We start from the raw sequence: 22,639 nt of genomic DNA, 5'->3' as shown, positions 1-22,639 counted from the left end.
AACAGACACTCTCCCCTCATGTTTTCTGTAATTTAGAAACAATGGCCGGGAATTTCCTGGAAATGTGCACCATAACAATGGCGTGTCTACATCGTAAAGCCATCTTCCAGTGTAAAAGTCCAAGGAAAATATGGTGCAAGTAAGTTTTCATGCTACTCTGTAATTTCCTGGGACTTCTGCGCTGCTTCGCCAAGACATCTGCCGAGACCCTCCAAAGCTCCACTCCATTCAAAACAGTTGTGAGCGTGAATTTCCTGGATATTCGCTAGTTTTCTTGTGGCATCCAGTTACACTGAGAAAACTAGATGCAGATCGTCCAAGGTCACCTGCTGACAATGTAATTTATGGCTCTCCCATGATTCCCAGCCTGGGAGGACTATGCAAACTTTGCAGCTTCATCACTGCAGTTTGGAATTGATTTTTTCTGGGTATTTTGTTTGCTTGTCTCTTACTGACATCTTCAGTTTTCATGACCAGAGTTCTGTGAGTGTCTGTAGCCAATACTTTTAGGAACCCCCACCCCTCTCAACACATTTGGAAGGGCAAAGTAGCTGCAATGGTCGTCCCACAGGGCATTCCCCTTTTCACCATTATTATTAATGCAGGAGCTGAGGCAGGAGCATGGTGCTTTAGGGACCTGCCATTGATTGTGCCGCTTCTAAGGTTTGAAAAAGCATCATACCAATTTAATTTTAGTTAAATCAATTAGTAAAACAATGCAAGGTGTACCTGAGTTTCATTGAAATCTTTCACACCAACGCAATAAATTGTAGCCCCAAAACTTCTAGCTCTTTCAGCCTATACAAAAAAAATGTTTGTCAAATGTTTTTAGTGTTAAAAATAAATTGGAGACTTATTTTTTCCCTAATGCTTATGAATACTTACTTCTACTTGTGCACGATCATACAAATTATCAATTAATTCCCCATCCGTCAATGCAATGATGACACTAGCAGCTCGAATCCCTGTAATTGTAAAATCAAAATTAATATTTTTTCCCAATATAGTACAAGGAGTTATGCGTGGGGTAACTTACCCTCCTGTGCTCCTGCAACACTTGGCGCCTCAAAATAACTTTTCACCAAACAAAGTCAAAGCAAAGTAGCACTATTAATTCTAACAGATTTTCTGCATGTGTTTCCATTAACTAATAAAGAGACCACAAGGAGGGAAGGAAAATATATCTTGCCGTGAGCAGGATAACTTTGATACAGTTATTGTTTTCTCTACGGAGAAAAATGTACTGACTAAGATCCCCTTAGCGATCTAATTACTGAACTAATAAATCAATTTCCTTGAAAAATTAATAGTAATAGATACAAAATGACTAACTTGAACTTCATAAATGACAAGGAATGAGTTTGAAAAGATTTTAACTAAGTTGCAGCTTTAGAGACATCTAAAATTATGAAAGAATTTCATTGTCCACTGTCTTTATACCTCTGATCTGTCATGTTCCAAAATGAAACTTTGCTCACCACCGTTTATACTTGCACATAAGGTGAACCACGTATAAGATGATTTTCCACCCTCATTACCAGCCCAAAGCTACCCAAAAATTTATGACCCACATATAAGGCGTGGGTCAACATTACAACAGTACCATAGGTCCTATCTCTCCAGTTCTCAGTCTGATGCTCCCCTCTCTCAGGCTCCCAGTTTTATTCTCAATCTCTCTCAGACTGCCATTCTGCCACACCCGCCTCTCTAATATACAAGTATGTTTAAAATACTATCTAATTTTGCATCACTTCTCTTACTTATGAGTCACTTTGTTGGGAGAAAAGTTTCTGGTTTCCAAATTTTAAAAATTAACTAAAATAATTTCTGGTATTGGTTTTCTGCTCCCCGGTTGCATTAATGTGCAGTGGCAGCACTTGTATAAAAGTCAACGCGCATTAAAATCAAATTTCCCGCTCTCTGGGGAGCTGCAATGACTTATGGGTGATTTTCCAAAAAGCAGAAAATTTGATTTTAATGTGCACTGACTGTTTCATGCGCTGCCACTGCTGCGCACTAACATAATCATGTAGCAGGAGACTGGGAATTAAATTATTTTAATTAGTCTTTAGAATGTAAATCAGAATATTTTCTTTAAACAAAGCAACTTGTAAGTAAGGATGATGATACTGAGTTGGATATTATTTTAAATATGCCCATATATTAGAAAGAGGAGAGCAACAGATTGGGGTTGAGAGAAACACAGCGAGAGATTGCCAGAGTCAAAAATTTACATTTTCATTTGCAATACTGTGGCTGAAACTCAGTCTGTGTTTGATTCTGGGTGCAGTTTGGGTATTATATTTGACAACTGTCATTTCCAATGCTATGGCTGAATATTGTGACACAAATACACTATTGCTCCCAGAGATGAACACAGTATCACAAGTGGAGATGTAAATTTTCTATTCTCTGCTGGTCGTCCATTGGTCTCCCTTCAGATAATGGAACATATTATTGCCTATACAGTCAGCAAGTACAGGCCTGTACCCAGAGCCAAACTCTGGGCAAGTCCCAGCCACAGCTTCACACCTTTTCTTTTAAGATGAACCTCTACTTTGAACACCAAATAAGGGCATAAATGTCCTGCCTTATATGGGAGTATATGTAGTAATCTGTTAATATAAACCAATCATTTTTCATCACTTCACTGAATTCCCAATCTCAGCTGCATTGTGCAGGAAAGTGCCAAATGAAAGCCATCATCACCCTGCAGAGGGGAGAGAAAATCAAAGGATGAGTTGTCACTGAGTTATTTCTGTGCCTTCTGGCAACTGCCATAGGTCTAGGAACAGACCATTTATTTCCTCCATTGGCCACATCTGATGGTCTATTGAGACCAGGGAAAGGGAGCTAGAAAATAACTTAAGAATATAAAAGTGTATGTACCCTAAAATAAAAAGAATGACTTTTTTGAAGACAAAATACAGAATGCAACCATGATGGAGGATGCAGTTTGAATTACCCTCATTGTGACTTTAATTGTTGTGCTAACCAGATAGAATTATTTTGTGTAATATGGGCTGTGTTAAAATTATACTAAAAGTGGGTGGAGGTATCTTATATCTAACATGTCTTAACAAGTATACTAATAGCAAACAGTTGAAAATATCAACAACAACATTAACAACTTGCATTTATATAGCACCTTTAAAGGTGCATCACAGGTGTAAGGAAATAAAATAGACGCTGAGCAATAGAAGGAGATAGGAATGGTGACCAAATGCTTGGTCAAAGAGCTGAGTTTTAAGAATGACCTTAAAGGAGGAGAGTGAGGCGGAGAGGCTTAGGAAATTAATTACAGAGCTTTGGGCCTAGGCAACTGAAGGCACTGCTGCCAATAATAGGATAAAAGGAGGGAGGATGCACAAGAGGCATGAGTCAGAGAACCAGAGTGTTTGGGGGGAGGTGGTCATGGCTTGAGCTGTAGGAGGTTACAGAGCTGGGGATGCTATGGAGGGATTTAAACACATGGATGCAGATCAAATATGGTCACTAAGAAAGAAGGCTGATGCCTACCTGAATAGTTTTCATGATAAATCTGTTCAGTTGCCTGTAGTAAGTTTAAATGAAACAAAGTTACTAAATAAAATTAATGTGGACCTTAAACAATATGTCCTACAGACTGAATCAATGTGATTAAAAAAAATAATTACAAACAACAGAATGTGTGCTGTAAATTATACCTTTCTGAAGCCCTCGTGCATGAATGTATCCCCTCCAGGCACTTCATTTCGAAGCTTTTCAAGACCTTTGCGGATGGTTTCCCTTTAATTGAAATACAATTACTTAAGTTCAAACGATAGCACAAAATCAATGAGTATATTTATCATTTGCTCCCGTTTTTGTTATTAAGGTGTCCTATCAAAGCAATGAGTTGGCTAGATGTTGGTGAGTTTTTTTTCATTTTACAAGGTCATCAATGAAGACTTTTTAATCAAGTGGTCAGTTAAAGCAAAAGCATTCACAATCTGCACTGTTGAAAAACCTGAATGTTCTTTTACATACTTGAGTGATCCACAATAAGACTTACCTATTTGCAGTTAGACTCATCAAAGTTGTACTTCTTGTAGAGAAAACGATAAAAGACATTCGTAACTGAGGACTGAAAAAATGTTAATTATTAGTGAAGTATTTTGAATAAGTTTATAATTATACTTGACAGCAATAATGTTAAATAGACTTAATGATACCTTAAAAATTTCTCAGCCAGAAGTTCAACAAAAGAATATATTTCAATCCAATGGTTTCTAACACTTCCAGATCTGAAAAAAATATAGTCAACATAATTATTGTTAATCTGCACTACGCAAGTACTGGAGAGGTGCTGCACTTTCAGAGGTGCTGTTTTTTGGATGAGATATTAAACTGTCTGCCCTCTCAGGTGGATGTAAAGGATCCCATGGCACTATTTTAAGAATAACAGTGAGTTCTCCCACTGTCCTGGCCAACACCACCAGAAGCACATTATCTGGTCATTATCTCATTGCTGACTATGGATCACAATGTCTTCACCTTCGATAACCAGTTCTTTACCCAAACACACGGAACAGCCATGGGGACCAAATTCGCACCCCAATACGCCAACATTTTCATGCACAAGTTCGAGCACGACTTCTTCACTGCACAGGACCTCCAACCAACGCTATACACCAGATACATCGACGACATTTTCTTCCTATGGACCCACGGCGAAGAATCACTGAAGAGACTACACGATAACATCAACAAGTTCCATCCCACCATCAAACTCACCATGGACTACTCCTCAGAATCGGTTTCTTTCTTGGACACACAAATCTCCATCAAAGACGGGCACCTCAGCACCTCACTCTACCGCAAGCCCACGGACAACCTCACGAAGCTCCACTTTTCCAGCTTCCACCCCAACCACGTCAAAGAGGCCATCCCCTATGGACAGGTCCTACGAATACACAGGATCTGCTCAGACGAGGAGGAACGCGATGGACACCTACAGACGCTGAAAGACGCCCTCGTAAGAACGGGATATGACGCTCGATTTGTCGACTGACAGTTCCGACGGGCCACAGCGAAGAATCGCATAGACCTCCTCAGAAGACAAACATGGGACGCAACCAACAGAGTACCCTTCGTCGTCCAGTACTTCCCCGGAGCGGAGAAACTACACCATGTTCTCCGCAGCCTTCAACATGTCATCGATGACGACGAACACCTCGCTAAGGCCATCCCCACGCCTCCACTACTCGCCTTTAAACAGCCACCCAACCTCAAACAGACCATCGTTCGCAGCAAGTTACCCAGTTTTCAGGAGAACAGCGTCCACGACACCACACAACCCTGCCACGGCAACCTCTGCAAGACATGCCAGATCATCGACACAGATACCACCATCACACGAGAGGACACCACCACCAGGTACATGGTTCATACTCCTGTGACTCGGCCAACGTTGTCTACCTCATACGTTGCAGGAAAGGATGCCCCGGAGCATGGTACATTGGCGAGACCATGCAGACACTGCGACAACGGATGAACGGACACCGCGCAACAATCGCCAGACAGGAGTGTTCCCTCCCAGTCGGGGAACACTTTAGCAGTCAAGGACATTCAGCCACCGATCTTCGGGTAAGCGTTCTCCAAGGCGGCCTTCGAGACACACGACAACGCAAAATCGTCGAGCAGAAGTTGACAGCCAAGTTCCGCACCCATGAGGACGGCCTCAACCGGGATCTTGGGTTCATGTCACGCTACACGTAACCCCACCAGCAAAAAGGGGAAAAAAAAGTTATGTTTTTAATATTCTTTCTCTCTCTCTGCCATTTGGGTTTCTTTCTGTCTGTCTGTGTAATTGACACAATGTATATCCAGTGTACTGGGACGTGCTGTTCTCCGTGACTGGCCTGTTTGAATAACAACGACACCTTTTGATTGGTGTGATGCTGTCCCAGCCTAGTATAAGATATGTGATTTGAGAACCTTTTCACTCATTCACCTGACGAAGGGGATAATCTCTGAAAGCTTGTGATTTTAAAATAAATTTGTTGGACTATAACCTGGTGTTGTAAGATTCCTTACATTTGCTGATTATGGGACCTTGCTATGCACAAATTGGCTGCCGTGTTTATTCTAATGAACACAGTGACTATACTTCACAAGTACTTCATGAAAGATACTATGCAGTTGCAAGGTCTTTCTTACTGTAATTTATATAGCGGAAAGACACTATGTAATACAATTGCAGCTTGAAAAATAAATTGACTAGTACTTTATAATATATTGGCTGGAACTGACCTCACAACAGCTACAACCAACTTTAACGCAGGTTGAGATTTTTTAAAATTCCTTCATGGGATGTGGATGTCGCTGAGCATTTATTGCCCATCCCTAATTGCCCTTGAGAAGGTGGTGGTGAGCTGCCTTCTTGAACCACTGCAGTCCTTGTGGTGAAGGTTCTCCCACAGTGCTGTTAGGCAGGGAGTTCCAGGATTTTGACCCAGCGATGATGAAGGAACGGCGATATATTTCCAAGTCGGGATGGTGTATGACTTGGAGGAGAACGTTCAGGTGGTGGTGTTTCCATGTGCCTGCAGCCCTTGTTCTTCTAGGTGGTAGAGGTCGTAGGTTTGGGAGGTGCTGTTGAAGAAGCCTTGGCGAGTTGCTGCAGTGCATCCTGTGGATTGTACACACTGCAGCCACTGTGCGCCGGTGGTGAAGGGAGTGAATGTTTAGGGTGGTAGATGGGGTGCCAACCAAGCGGGCTGCTTTGTCCTGGATGTTGTCGAGCTTCTTGAGTCTTGTTGGAGCTGCACTCATCCAGGCAAGTGGAGAGTATTAAATCACACTCCTGACTTATGCCTTGTAGATGGTGGGAAGGCTTTGGGGAGTCAGGAGGTGAATCACTCGCCGCAGAATACCCAGCCTCTGACCTGCTTTTGTAGCCACAGTATTTATGTGGCTGGTCCAGTTAAGTTTCTGGTCAATGGTGACCCCCAGGATGTTGATGGTGGGGGATTCGGCAATAGTAATGCAGTTGAATGTCAAGGGGAGGTGGTTAGACTCTCTCTTGTTGGAGATGGTCATTGCCTGCCACTTGTCTGGCGCGAATGTTACTTGCCACTTATGAGCCCAAGCCTGGATGTTGTCCAGGTCTTGCTGCATGTGGGCACGGACTGCTTCATTATCTGAGGGTTGCGAATGGAATGGAACACTGTGCAATCATCAGCGAACATCCCAATTTCTGACCTCATGATGGAGGGAAGGTCATTGATGAAGCAGCTGAAGATGGTTGGGCCTAGGACACTGCCCTGAGGAACTCCTGCAGCAATGTCCTGAGGCTGAGATGATTGGCCTCCAACAACCAGTACCATCTTCCTTCGTGCTAGGTATGACTCCAGCCACTGGAGAGTTTTCCCCCTGATTCCCATTGACTTCAATTTTACAAGGGTTCCTTGGTGCCACACTTAATCAAATGCTGCCTTGATGCCAAGGGCAGTTACTCTCACCTCACCTGTGGAATTCAGCTCTTTTGTCCATGTTTGGACCAAGGCTGTAATGAGGTCTGGAGCCGAATGGTCCTGGCGGAACTCAAACTGAGCATCGGTAAGCAGGTTATTGGTGAGTGAGTGCCACTTGATAGCACTGTCAACGACACCTTCCATCACTTTGCCGATGAATGAGAGTAGACTGATGGGGTGGTAATTGGCCGGATTGGATTTGTCCTGCTTTTTGTGGACAGGACATACCTGGGCAATTTTCCATATTATCAGGTAGATGCCGGTGTTCTAGCTGTACTGGGACAGTTTGACTAGAGGTGCGGCTAGTTCTGGAGCATAAGTCTTCAGCACTACAGCCGGGATGTTGTCGGGGCCCATGGCCTTTGATGTATCCAGTGCACTCTGCCGTTTCTTGATATCACGTGGAGTGAATCGAATTGGCTGAAGACTGGCTTCTGTGATGGTGGGGATATCGGGAGGAGGCCGAGATGGATCATCCACTCAGCACTTCTGGCTGAAGATGGTTGCAAACGCTTCAACCTTGTCTTTTGCACTCGCGTGTTGGGTTCTGCCATCACTGAGGATGGGGATGTTCACGGAGCGTCCTCCTCCCATTAGTTACTTAATTGTCCACCGCCATTCACGACTGGATGTGGCAGGACTGCAGAGCTTTGATCTGATCCGTTGGTTGTGGAATCGCTTAGCTCTGTCTGTAGCATGTTGCTTCCGCTGTTTAGCATGCATGTAGTCCTGAGTTGTAGCTTCAGCAGGTTGGCACCTCATTTTTAGGTACGCCTGGTGCTGCTCCTGGCATGCTCTTCCACACTCCTCACTGAACCAGGGTTGATCCCCTGGCTTGTTGGTAATGGTGGAGTGAGGAATATGCTGGGCCATTAGTTTACAGATTGTGCTGGAATACAATTCTGCTGCTGCTGATGGCCCACAGTGCCTCATGAATGCCCAGTTTTGAGCTGCTAGATCTGTTCTGATCCCATTTAGCACAGTGGTAGTGCCACACAACACATTGGATGGTGTCCTCAGTGTGAAGACAGGACCTTTGCATAACATTGATTAAATATTATCATAATGAGAGCACAATCTGAGTGTGGTTATTTTGCAGTTCATAATTAAATATACATGCTATGAAATTATATTCTGTCCACTAGTATTTTCTATTAATAGACTGCAAACTTGCAGTAATTATGTCACAGTCATGCATCATGTAGTGTGAACATCATGATTCGTTGACATAGAGCGCAACTGCACTTTGGAGCACAGGTTGACAGCTGCTGTTAGCAGAAAATAACTAAACCTGAATAGAATCACTCCACAAATTATTAAAACCTATAATGCTTGCAGATTAAGGATACCCAGGAGTCATTACAAGGCAGAAATCTCATCAAAGATACTGTTATCCACACTCAAAGAAGAGATTATTGCTTTGAAATCGCTGCTACATATACATAATTTTAATAATATACTAGTTAATCGCCTGCGGCATTGTTCAGAGACAACTAAAAAAATGTTTTTCAGTTCCCGCAGATGTCCTTCATTCTTCGTACACTAATTCTTCCTGTCACTCTTTCCCTTTCTGTTTGCCTTCCATTCTTTTTTTCTCCCTTTTGTCACACACTCATTGCTCTATTTGTTTTTGACTCATTTCCTCATCTTTGATTAAGTTCCAATCCTTCCCTGTGTTGTCAGTATCTTCCATATTTCTCTCATAAGGGCTCAGGCACATCCAGCACTGGCACAATGAACTGAAAGGCCTCCTTCCGGGCTGTAAGATTCTCTGAAGACAGCATTCGAGAGGTCTGCAGTCTGGGAGCATTTTAGGAGGTCTGGCAGCAATAAGTGGAGCTGAAATTTAGGAGAATTTGGGAGACTAGTGTAGGCAGATTAGGGTCAGGAATGGGAGCACTTGGAGAGCCCTGGAACACTGGGCAATCTGGATACTGGTAGAAGGTCTCATAGCACTTTAGGGTGGGGAGGGCACAATGAAGCGTATGGAAGAGGCATGGTCATTGGGAACTGATACAAGTCCACAATCACTAGATGAGAAGCAGAATGTCCATAGTTACCAGGAAAAAAGTGCACTGTCATGAATGGCAATGGAATTTACTGCAAGCAATTTACTGCATCCATCTGACTTTTCAGATGGATGTAAAAGATCCCATGATTCTTTTCAAAGAAGAGCAGGGAGTTTGCCTGGTGTCCTGGCCAACATTCATCCCTCAACCAACACCACCAAAAAAACAAATTAACTAGTCATTCATCTGTTACTGGGTCTTTTCAACTGGGGAAGGATAAGGATGATGACCCAGCAACACGAGAGGGCACAAAACTTCTTCAGACTGGTGGGATTTCTGGGATTGCAGGACATTGTAGATGGTAGCCATGTGGCCATCAAGGCTCCACATGTGAACTACAATGTTTACACTAAACAGATCATTCAGCATGATTGAATATAAAAGGATTCCCATATTTCCTGCAATTAACTGCAATTTGTACACAGGCCAAAGCTTTAGGCAACAATGTCGGTATGCACTGTTAAAAAGAACAAACAATGGAGGCTACCATAAATATGCATAATGTACAATGCAGCCAAACAAATGCCCAATAAGCAAAAACTGCACTGAAATTGCAATCAGCTATAGGTAAATCTATAAATGTAGCCAAACCCATTCTCGACAGAGGGCAAGGAGCATGCCATGGACCAAGTTTTGTCCAACCATGGGAACATCTGTAAAGGATCAATTAAAATAATTAAAATATGTTAAGAAGGGTTCACAGGCCTGCAGCGAAAACCTCCTTATGTACAGCAAAATCACCCATCAGAAAATTGGGTGCAGGAAGAACACTGTGTAAGGTATCAGTGACCACATACGTTGCCAGCAAGGCTCCACAATATGTAGGTAGCCGTGGAAAGTTGGCCCTATAATAACAATCAAAACCACTAATTTACAATTTACAAGAAAATGTGGACCAATTGCATAATTTGAACCAAAAATATTTATATCCCATAATACTTAGAATATCAATTGTATTTTTATTATTATCACCAAAAATCAATGGCCTCATAGGTATATTCTATATTACATAACATAAAACAGCATATCTTCTGACTCATCTTAACCAATGCTACAGAAGATCTGCTAGTTACATATTAAAGTCCTGATTTTGTGAGCCTTGTGCCACTGGTAGGCCTTGCACTCTGCCGGTAGAGTTCAAAAAATTGGGCATGAGGTTTCAAGTGCCTGAAGCACACTGTGCCTGATTTTATGAGACCAGTTTTGGAAAATTTTTAGGCCTATGCTTCAGGAGTGTGCAGGCCTCATAATTATATTCAAATGGTGGTTTAAATAACTGTAACCAAATTTTGTCAGGTCAAATTTCGCTTCACCCACACCGTAAGTCTCACCTATAAACATTAGGTGCACTAAGGTTGAAACCGCAGAGGTGACTTTCTCAAGTGGAAAAAGTCACATATGAAACCCATACAGGCATCAGCATTCTTCATATCTACCCCATGGTTTACACAAAAAGAAAAGATTTGCACATAATTAATGTTCTGGTGGTATCTGACTTTAGAAACATCATCATGCAGATCCGTAGCCATTATCCAGGAAGTAGCCATGCGGCCATCAACATGTAGCAGTCCACAATACCTGCATTCTGCGAAGGAGGAGAAACAGTGGGTAGACAATGTAGAAGGCTGCGAGGTGAATCAGTCTATCCTGTGCATTCAGGGCTGCTGACTCCACTGAGAAAGCCCATACAGCAGGGGAGAGCTTCAGGCTGCAAGCCTGAGCATCTGTTTGCAGTTCCACATCTAACACCTAATAATATTTTTAGCAATATTTCTCCCATTTGCTATTTTGCCTGTGACAGGATTTTTGAACTTCTTTCCTACTTACTTCCAAATTCATGGAGAACAAATTTTTTCTTCAGGCACTTAAATTCAACCTCAGAGAAAGCCAGCCAGTCACACAACAGCTGTATTTTCTGTTACTTATACCTATATAAAACACTGTATCATCTGACTTACCAAGAGATGAGAGACCCTCTATAACACAAATAATAACAGTATGCACAATTCGTGTCAGTCCCACACTTCAGCATCACACTTTTCTCTTTGAAAATTTTGCAGCACATTTGCACCTGGATTAGCTCAAATTTCATATTCAGAAATCAGCAACAAAGAACAACTAAACAAGTATGGACTGTGCCAATAAACACATCGCAACCAGAAATAAAAACTACCAGTCAGCAATTTCAAAAACTCCGAATCAAAAATCAACAGCAGCTACCAATAGCAAGGAGTAGAAGCAGAGCCAATCAAATTGCTGCAAATTACGTAGCATTACATAGAATTTTACAGCACAGAAACAGGCCATTCAGTCTGACTGGTCTATACTGGTATTTATACTCCACCTGAACCTCCTCCTACCTTACTTCATCTCACCCTATCAACTATCCTTCTATTCCTTTCTCAATAATCCTTTAGACTACTATTGGATTGTCCACTAAGCACTTTTAGAAATAAGACCTGTAAAATAATGGACATGGAAAGTGTCAAAAATGACAAAAAATTATTAAACTAACCTATTGAATCATGTTTGAAATGTGTTTAAGAACATTTTCCATCTCAGGGCCTATGTCTCTCCAATAAGCTTATGGTTCTAGTTCATATTCTTCCCAGAGCCATCACTAGCAGCTGAAGTAACAACAGCTACAACTCCTAGCAATCAGTTGTGCCTACAATTTCCAGTATGTCACAGTTTGAGCATATGCATGGTGGAAAACCTTCCGCTCATGTAGCAGTATGATTGAAGACAATTTGTGCGGTAAAACTTAAGTACAAGAACACAGAAGCTATACCAGTAATTGTGATTTGTCTTTCCTAGAGAAATGAAAACAAGGTAAAACATGAACTTCTGAACCTTTTTGAGTTAAGTTTTGAAAGGAAAATTATCTGTGACACAGAGATAGAGATAGAGAGGGAAAGAGATACTTATCAGAACCATGCAGGGACAGGGGGAGAAGGAGAGGGTAAAAGGCAGGATGAGAAAAAAAGTGTGTCAAGTCTATATATTTTGTATTACCTTTTTCATTTATTTTATGCTGAGAAGTCAAAAACAATTGCTTATGTTAACACATTTACTTAAGTGGCTGTGATATTTATTTATGTTCCTCCAGTGGTTAAGGAAAACACTATTTATTTTCCAGGAACCAACCAAAAAACACTTACTTCATTCACTGCCTCTGGGGAGCTTTTTTGCAAAATCTTTCAAATTCTTTTCACTGAAGAAATGACAATCACTTCTATTACCCAGTACCCGCTCCCATTTTAAATCACACTTTGAATTTGCAAATTTCGCATCACATCATACCTGAATTGCTCAAATCCCAAATTCAAAAAACAATAACAAATCATAATTGAACAAGTAGATAGTGAAATCACTTCAAATATTCTTTGAAAATGCTTTTGGTTACCATCCTGGATTGTCACTGGAAATCTTGCAATACTGAGAATAAGATTTATAACACAATAAATGTATTTTAAAAATTACGACAGTTACAAAAAAAGTTCCTGTACAGTAGGATTTTCTGTGTTAGAAATGCCTGTAAGAATGGTTTTTGCTGGAGGCCTAGGGATAAATTTTACCCTCCAAAAACAGGAGAAGTGGGAGAAAAATACTGTTTTCAGAGCAGAATGGCATTCCAGCTCCAACAAGCCTACTTCTGGGTTTAACCCAGGCAGGTATATGTGTGTTGTGTGTGTGTTTGTGGAGAGCAGACACCAGGTAGTCCCGCCCCCACTTAAAGCCAGCAGGCTGAAAATTAAAAGGGCAATGTACCTCATTGAGATACTTGAGGTACTTAATATTTTGTGTATTGGAATAATAAAACAAATTTAATCTTACCGGTCCGGGTTTCCCATCGCTTGTGAAAGCAGGCGGGAAGGACCGGATCCATGAGGCGAGTACCCTTAATACACTGCTTCTGGGCCTGAAGGAGCAGGAGTGCTTCATCCAGGCGTAACAAGCTCACCTGGCCGACAGGACTCTCCCCTGTCGGCCGACCCCCCCTCCCCCGCGCCCCCCGCTCCGCTGGTGGACCCCCACCTATTTCCAACTCTTCACCCGACCTCCAGCAACCTCCAATCTTCTTCCCGGACCTTCAATCCTTTCTTTGGCCCCCCCCCTGATCTGTTCGTCTGCCCCCTGATCTGTTCTTTTGCCCCCCGATCTGTTCTTCGGCCTCCCCTGATCTGTACCTCTGCGCTCCCCCCACCCCGATCTGTTCCTCGCCCCCCCCCCCCAATCTGTTCCTCTGCCCCCGATCCGTTCCTCGGCCCCCGATTTTCTCCCCAGCCCAATATCCCTCCCTCCTTCCCTCCTATCCCTGGCTGCGGTCTGCTGCAGCAGGCCTTCCTGCCCGACAGCCAGCCACCCTGTCAATCAGGCGACGCTCGAAACCTGGAAGTGCAATTGATTAGCGATTAGGACCCCCCACTTACCTTCCGGGATTCACACCTGGAAATCTTACCCCTGCTCCCTTCCCGGCTCAATGTTAAAATTTATCCCCTGGGGTTTTGTAAGAAGCCTAGCTCAACATCATGCAGCTTCCCAGAGTTACCAAAGTCAGCTGAAGAGACTCAACACAGTAGCACCCACCATGTATCTGGATTAACAATTTCCAGAAATTATTTATGATTGACAGCATGACTGGCCATTCACAGCATGTGCCAGGACTTGCTGTTTGTAAGCCCTGCCCCACCCCTCTCTACTCCTATGTGTTGGTTAAAAATTAATGATGAAAATTCCAGGGAAACTATTTTTAGGAGCAAGGTAAAAACTGCAACTCTGATTTTTTTTTTACATGGTTATTGTGTTAGAATTATTATTTCTAGCCGTATATCCTGACCTCAGTGAAGAAAGTAAATGGTAGTCAATAACAGTGTGAAGGGGCAATTCGAGTAATTTGATTGGGTGGTTTGTGGTACTTCCTGATTTGTGAATTGTAGCTTTGAAAAAAATTGAGGGATTTGATTTTTCAGTTTTTTTGTTAGTTACTCATTCCTCATTGGTACTTTCTGCTTTTTTTTATTTGTTCACATTTAGTGAATCAGAGATTTTACTGGTAACTTAAAGCATAAGTGAATATTTAGGCCAAACAGAATTATTTTTCCCTATCAATGTGGTACTTTAGAAGTGCGGCACCCTAAGGTGTGTCTGCCATGAGTTATGATGCCTCTGAGGTAACACTTTCAGGTGTGATGTCTTTGAAAGGAGCTACGAGACAGATGCATGATAGATGCAGAACGTTTAATGATATGAATAGATGGTAAAAATTATGACTTTTCTAAAACAAAAGCAGTATCTTCTTATTGGCTTGAGCGTCCCATTCATTAAAAAATAGCCAGTCACCATATTTCATGCCCTACAGTCACTTTCCCAAACCCTACTGACACACCAGACTACAAATAGATAGATTTACTATGGAGTTGGTGAAAGAAGTTTTGCTCTCAATCTTTTATTTTGCCTGTGGCATGGTGTACACAGACAGGCAGATGTTAAGTGAAGTTAATGTATAGTGACATTCTCAGTAAAGGATTAACAATTTTGGCGTAATCACTGCAAGTTTATTGGGTGATAATATATAGCTGGTTACCAGAAAACAAGAAGTTCAGTATATATTATATCAATAAAATAGCATTGAGGCTTCAATATATAAATCTAAATGCCTGAATTCAAAAGGCTGGTATAAACCATTTCAGCTTTACTTTTATAGTTTACGATCTCATCTGAACCCTTCAATTAGATTACCGCACTGAAATAATTGTTACATTTATATTCAAACTACCTCGGAACAAAAAAAAGATGCTACAAAATGTGATCTCTCCTCATTTTCAACACATTATGGCCTTTTAAAGTACAAATAGAAATACTGGAAATACAACTTTTATTTTGGGTTTCATGGCATGTTCATTTTTTTCTTTTTATTTCCACATAATGACTTTTTGATGGTAATCCTTAAAATAATTTACTACTTTGAGAATTTTTTTCTTTTCTTTTAAAACTAAGCTATTTTTCTTTCCCAATGACTAGAGCTCACGTGCATCACTACCACTTTCATTTGGGCAGGCTAGGGCAAGTAAAATTACAAAGGAGTATTTAAATACAGCACCACTAGAAGTGTAAGCAACAGGGACTATGTTATGGAGACTAGTTATTTATTTTTGCAAGCACTCGAACAAATGGATTGACATATTCTGAACTGGGGTTTTAGGTCATAATGTACTGAAACCTATGGTTTTAATATTGCAACGTATTATGTTTTAATGTCACATGAGGTTTTGATGGATATACAACTATATAAATATAAAATAGTGACAGGATATATTCAAAGAAATACAATAAGCATTCATATAGATAACCTTGTCCTTGTTTCTTTAATAAGGACACACCAAGACTGAATTAAATACATTAAACATAAGTTTTCTTTTTTTAGGCAGTAAAAAATTTCCAGCAAAAAGACTTATTCTTGGATACTATCAACTAATTGAAACAAACATGTTTCAAGGTTTACACTCTCCCTTTGACACATGTTGATTAACAAGCCATCACTAGATGCTATTTCACAATCTCCATCGGTTTCTCCTGTTTACATGTACTGCTATTGTGCTTGTTCATACAAGGACTCAAGTAACAATACTTATGTAAACCCTATTCTCAAACCAGGTAAATAATAAATGTTCCTATACTTAAATAACTTTAGAATCAGCATAATGCATTGAGTAGCAATGAACTGCACAGTCTTAAGGTGTAGTGAACCTGCATTCTCTACATGGACTGCACTATCTGAGGGAACATTTTCTCTCCTGACTTCCTTTTCTGAAAGCTCAAGTACAGTTCTAGAGCCAGCAGCATTCTGGTACCTCATCCAATTGGCCATTCAACATGTGTGACCATAGACAGTAAGTATGATATTTGACCATAAGGAGCCATTGCAAACAAGACTGATCTTGTCCTCGCCTGACATTCAGGCACTATGGGGGTGAATTTCTTTGAGGCTTCCCCTGCTCTACTGCTATAACTTTTCACAAATTCACCCCCTCTCACATTCTAGCAGGGTTACTTGTCAGCAATCATAAATGGTAACCCTGGCTAATTTCTTTGCCCTCCTTATCCCAGGAACACTAAGGCCAATTAGAACACCTTGATCTTGGAATGCTCAACAACAGAAACTTGCATTTATATAGCACCTTACAGAAAAACATCCCAAGGCATTTCACAGAGGCATAAGGAAAAAATGGACACAGAGACAAAGAAGGAGATGTTAGGATATTGATCAAAGAGTTGAGTTTTGAAGAGAGTCTTAAAGGAAGAGAGGGAGATGGAGGGGATTATTTTGTAGGTCTTCGTATCACCATGTGGCACACAAACCCACCAAAGGATGAGGTGATCTATTTCCATTTTCAAAAGATGCTCCTAAGAGGAAGCACAGTGCATTGAAGATTGATTGGAGGAACATGTATTTGAGCCCCCACTCTACTGAGTTCCTCAACTTGGCCACACTGTATGGGGCCACATTTTATTGAGTGGAGGCCATACATTTCCTTTAAAGAGTGAATTGAAATCATCTATAATAGGCCCATTAACCTCCTTTTGCATACCTCTTACTGGCTGGTTAGAAGCACAACTCTCGCTAAGAGAGTGAGAGTCAAAGAAAACAGACCTTTTGAATGATAGCTTACAAGCAATAGGGAACACTATACAAACCAAACCCCCCAATCCAAGCCATGTTCCCCTCAGTCCCCTGTACAAGGGGCTAGTCTTGAAAATTTCACTTATCTTTGGGGGTCCCAGCCATTTCCCTGGCCCGGAATCCACCACAGGGGCACACATCCACCCATGTGGAGTCTGGTATGCCTCACCTCACTGAGCATACCATCCTCCACAGATATCCCAGGTCCCAACTGAGCCACTGAAGCAGAGGTTTTGGCAAAGAGAGTCCTCACCCCGGCTCCATTCCCCAATGATATTTGTCTTCTAAAAGGCAGGCAGAGATTCTGCCCCTTACAAGACAAGTTGGAAACAGCGGGGGCCAGGTGTAACCGGGTCTCCACTGTGTTTCGGGAGGTTCTGCCAGTCTCTTGCTGGAGATATGGCAAGAGGCCAGCTGAACCCTGAAGGAATTTCAGCCCCATTATCTATAAACAAATAAATATAGGCAATATAACACAATGCTTCAAAAATATAGGAATTTTGAACATTTTCTGATTAATTATTCAATTAATTAATGGTTTTAACTGTTTTATAAATTTGAATGTCAAGTTTTGTGTACATTTAAAAGTGACAACTAATTTCTTGGATTTTAAACATAACTTTTGAGATTTCCTATATATGCACCAGCTAAATAGGATATTGCTACACAAAATGTCCAGGAAGAGCAGAAAGGATGTGAGCTCAGTGAATCCTTTCTTTGTGCTGTCTGGGTTATGTGCAGTTTCCAAGGAACACAAGCTGAAAATGGCCAGTTTCTCATACCCTGTCACTGAACTCAACTCACAGGAACCATAAACTGCCATATATGCACATAAAAGTGTCTAATAAGCTGAGGTTGATTCTCCTAAACCATCTGATACAAACAATAATAAAAACAAAAATGCTGAAAATAAACAGCAAGTTGGTCAACCTCGGAAAGCAAAAGACATATTAATGTTTCAGGAAAGAGACCGGTCTTGTCCAAGATGTTAACCTGGTCAAGTGCTATGCATTTCCAGAATTTCTGTTTTTATTTCAGATTTCCAGGAGTGGCACTTTTTTTGTTTTGTAATCACATACTTCATCAGCTGTCCTCTTCAAAATTGAGAAATGAAAAGTTTTTGTTTTAAAGTATTTCTTAATTTTTAAGAATTAACTTTGACATTCTGGTGACAAGGCAGGCTATTTCAGAATGCATCTGTGTCTAGTTTTAGTCCCTTATTCACTCAATCAGTGGCAGTGTCTCTCTCACTCAGTGCCAGGATATATCTCTACTTCACTCAGTACCAGTGTTATTCTCTTAATGTCAAGGGTATCTATCTCTCTCGATGCCAGTGCTAGTACCACAGAGTCTCTCTCACGCTATCAATACCTCTTTCTTATTGTTACTTCCAGGAATATTCTCTCTCACCCTTTGCCACTGCAAGGGTTTATTGCTCTCTCGGACATTGCCAGTACCAGGGTCTGTCTCATTACCAACTCTAGAGCCTCACTCTTTCACACACTCAATAACAGTGTGCCTCACCCAATAACGTCACCTCTGAGCCAGAAAGTTGTGGGTCTGAGGCCACTCCAAAATCTGAGTACATAATCTACGCCAACATTCCAGGACAATACTGAGGGATTTATCATTGTCAGAGATGCAGACCTGGAGCAGATGTTAAGCCGAGGTCCAGTCTAGTGGTTCAGATGGACGTTAAAGTCCCTTGGTATGACGCACAGGGAGTTTCCTGATTCATCATCAACATTCCTCCCTCGACCAGCACCACTAAAAACAGATTACCAGGTAATTCATCTGATTACTTTTTCTGGGGACTTGTGTTTGTTATCTAAGAACCATCAATGCACTCCAAAATAATTAATAGTATGTGAAGCTCTTTGAGATGTTTCTGAGAGTTGTGATAAGATGCTATATAAATGCAAGTCTTTTTCTTTTCAGTGCCAGTGCGCCTCTCACTCAGTGTCAGTGTTTCTTTCATTCAACCAGGATCTCTTTCCCACATGACCAATATCTCCTTCACTCAGTGCCAGTGCACCTTTCACTCAGTACCAAGATTTCTTACCTAATGATAGTCTCACTCATTCAGCACCAGGATCTTTCACTCAGCGCCCATTCCTTTCTTATTTGGTGCCAGTGCCTCTCTCACTCAGTAATAGGGTTTTTCTCAGTGTCAGTGTCTTACTCACTCACTGCCAATGTGCCTCTCATTCAGTGCCTTACCTGCAACTATTACCTAATTCCAGTGTACCTCTCACTCAGTGCCAGTTTCTCTCACTCAGTGCCAATGTACCTCACAGTCAATAACAGAGCCTCTCTCATTCTGCTAGGGTCTCTCACTCAATGCCAGTGTCTCTTAGCCTGGTGCTAGTATCTCTCTTGCTCAGTTCCAGTGTCTCTCTTAACTAGTTCCAATGCCTTTCTCACCCAGTGCCAGTGTCTTGCCTTAGTGCAAGTCTATCTCTCACCTGTTGTCAGTGTTTTTCTCACTCAACACCAGTTCCTCTGTCACCTAATGTCATTGTCCCTGTCATCAGTGCCCGTGCCCCTCATTCAGCAACAGTGTGTCTCCTTCCATGCCAGGATCTCTTACCCAAGTGGCAGTGCCTCTCTCATTTACTACCAATTCCTCTCTCACTGACAGTATCCTTCACTCAGTGACAATGTCTATCACACAGCACAAGTGCCTCACCCAGTGCCATGATCTGACAGTGAATGCCAGGGCCTCATTGTCCAGTGCCAGTGTGCCTCGCTCAGTGCCAGAGTCTCTCATCCCAGTGCCACTTTCAGTGTCAGGGTTTCCACCCAGTGTCAAGTTCTCTCATCCAGTGACAGTACCTCTCTCACTCATTACAGCGCTCTCACTCAGCACCAGTATCTCTCGCCCAGTGCCAGTATCTCTCATCAAGTGTCAGTATCTCTCGGCCAGTGCCAGCATCTCTCATCAAGTGTCAGTATCTATGACCAATGTCGGGATCCCTTGCCCAGTGTCAGTATCTCTGGCCCAGTGAAAGTATCTCACCCAGTGCCAGTAACTCTCATCAGGGGTCAGTATCTATCGCCCAGTGCCAGTATCTCTCACCCAGTGCCAGTATCTCTCACCCAGTGCCAGTATCTCTCATCAAGTGTCAGTATCTCTGACTAATGTCGGTATCCCTCGCCCAGTGTCAGTATCTCTGGCCCAGTGAAAGTATCTCGCCCAGTGCCAGTATCTCTCATCAGGGGTCAGTATCTATCGCCCAGTGCCAGTATCTCTCACCCAGTGCCAGTATCTCTCATCAAGTGTCAGTATCTCTGACTAATGTCGGTATCCCTCGCCCAGTGTCAGTATCTCTGGCCCAGTGAAAGTATCTCGCCCAGTGCCAGTATCTCTCATCAGGGGTCAGTATCTATCGCCCAGTGCCAGTATCTATCGCCCAGTGCCAGTATCTCTCACCCAGCACCAGTATCTCTCATCAAATGTCAGTATCTCTCACCAATGTCAGTAAATGTCTCGCCCAGTGCCAGCATCTCTAGCCCAGTGAAACAATCTCACCCAGTGCCAGTATCTCTCACCGAGTGCCAGCATCTCTCACCCAGCGCCAGGGCTCATCTGTTCACCCCCCCCCCCGCCCACCTCGGGCGCGCGCGAGAGCTCCATCGTACGTCCAGCGCCAGCGTGCACGAGCGGCGCCAGTTGACAACCGCCAGGGCAGAGAGCCCGAAGCTGGGTGGGTGGGTGGGGGGGGGGGGGAGACGGAGCGAACAGAACGGTGTACCAGGGCGCGAGCGCTACTCCACCACCCACCTCGCGCCCCTCAACGGCTCCTCCGCGCGAGTCCCCCTCCCCCCTCAACGGCTCCTGCGCGAGTCTCTCTCCCCCCCCCCCCCATCTCCCCAACGGCTCATGCGCGAGCCGGCTTTCAAAACAGAAATTCCGCTGGAGATCTGCACAATTGAGTCTCAGTGCAGTAAACAAAAGGAGCGGAGGCAGCGAGGCGCAGCGGAGCACCGGCTCCCACCCACTGCCTCACAAACAAAACAGTGTGCGTGAGGGGGCCACGACATCCAGCAGCAATCTGCACACTTTTGCAGGAGGAAGGGGGAAAAAACTTGCAAAAACATTTTTTTTGTTGTTTCCCCCCCCCCCGCCCACCCCGTACATTTTTTGTTTTGCTTTTGATTGCAGCCACCGAAGTGAACGTGCATTTAGTGAAAAGGCAGCCTTTTGTGCTAATTTTTGTGTTTTTAAAAAAAAAACTTGATCGCATCTCAAGCAAAAAAAAAAGAAACCCCGCAGTCCCACAGAGAGGTTCAGTCAAGAGAGTAAATAAAGCACTCCAGTATAAGGGCTTTCCACTTACTTATCCAAAATAAAGTACAGGTCGAAAGCTCCGTGACAGGACGTCTTATCATCGTCTTTGTCCTCTTCTACTTGGCCAGAAGTAAATGAGCAGAAGACGGTGAGGAGCAACAACGCGCTCAGCGCCGCTCTGCAAACGCCGCTTTCAAAGCTCGCCATTTTCGGGACATAAATGTTAAAAAAAAAAGTCATTCGATCTTCTGCAATCACCGCCACTGGAGACAAGGGAGATCAAATAGGTGATAACTTTACTATTGCTTCCCGCAAAATCCGGCAAATTATTTCCCTCAAATTGGCGTTGCTGAGCAGCACGTCAGCATGTCCTTTCCACTGTAGACTCTGACGTTTCCTGACCCCTGCCACACAGTCAGTGCGGAGGCTGGGACTGGTAACTTAACCAGCCTTGTAATTTCCTCGCATCCAATTTCTACACAAGTAAGCAAATTGCAACAGAAAAAAAAAGGTTGACAAAGTAGTATTCAGTGCAATGCTCCTCCAGAAGCTGCTGCAACATATAACATGTTTTTATATAAATTAACTTTTATATATCGTTATGAACTGGAATGCACTGCCTGAAAGGGCGGTGGAAGCGGATTCAATAATAACTTTCAGAAGGGAATTGGATAAATACTTGAAGGGGAAAATTTTGCGGGGCTATGGGAAAAGTGCAGGGGAATGGGATTAATTGGATAGCTCTTTCAAAGAGCTGGCACAGGCACGATGGGCCGAATCGCCTCCTTCTGTGCTGTATCATGATACTGTACACTCAACCTATAAAATGTCATTAGTTGCTATACTTCAGCATACCTCACACTGACTTGATTCTTTTAGTCTCCTGTCACAGTAAGACTTGCAACCCTTCTGGCCAATTTTAGTCCTGTCTGCTCTTTTTTCCCCTCTTAATCTTAAATTAATGATCATCCAGAACTGTCATGCAACACTATTTTATTTCAATGACACGATTATAATTATTACATGAAAACGCGCAGTGGTGTTAATAGATAAACTGCTCAAAAACTTTTCTTCTTAATTCCACAAAATAATGATAAAT

At 42.5% G+C, this 22,639-nt stretch overlaps 1 protein-coding gene across 1 annotated transcript in view; it reads right to left on the bottom strand.

The window, feature by feature from the left end:
- LOC137304142 (anthrax toxin receptor 1-like) overlaps positions 1 to 21,909 on the bottom strand; it is an 84,865-nt gene extending 62,956 nt beyond the window's left edge. Inside the window, exons 1-7 of the mRNA XM_067972638.1 lie at positions 21,590 to 21,909; positions 4,194 to 4,265; positions 4,034 to 4,105; positions 3,687 to 3,768; positions 3,520 to 3,553; positions 886 to 965; positions 730 to 798 (exon numbers count right to left, since the gene is read on the bottom strand). Coding sequence (XP_067828739.1) covers positions 730 to 798; positions 886 to 965; positions 3,520 to 3,553; positions 3,687 to 3,768; positions 4,034 to 4,105; positions 4,194 to 4,265; positions 21,590 to 21,780 — 600 coding nt within the window. The 5' untranslated portion in view covers positions 21,781 to 21,909. The remainder of the gene's footprint in view (positions 1 to 729; positions 799 to 885; positions 966 to 3,519; positions 3,554 to 3,686; positions 3,769 to 4,033; positions 4,106 to 4,193; positions 4,266 to 21,589) is intronic.
- Positions 21,910 to 22,639: the final 730 nt, after the last annotated feature.

This window comes from Heptranchias perlo, chromosome 36, assembly GCF_035084215.1.
Source record: "Heptranchias perlo isolate sHepPer1 chromosome 36, sHepPer1.hap1, whole genome shotgun sequence".
In the NCBI taxonomy this organism is placed as follows: Eukaryota; Metazoa; Chordata; class Chondrichthyes; order Hexanchiformes; family Hexanchidae; genus Heptranchias; species Heptranchias perlo.
Note: the sequence above shows the minus strand (reverse complement) of the source record. Positions and strands in the feature narration are given on the sequence as shown.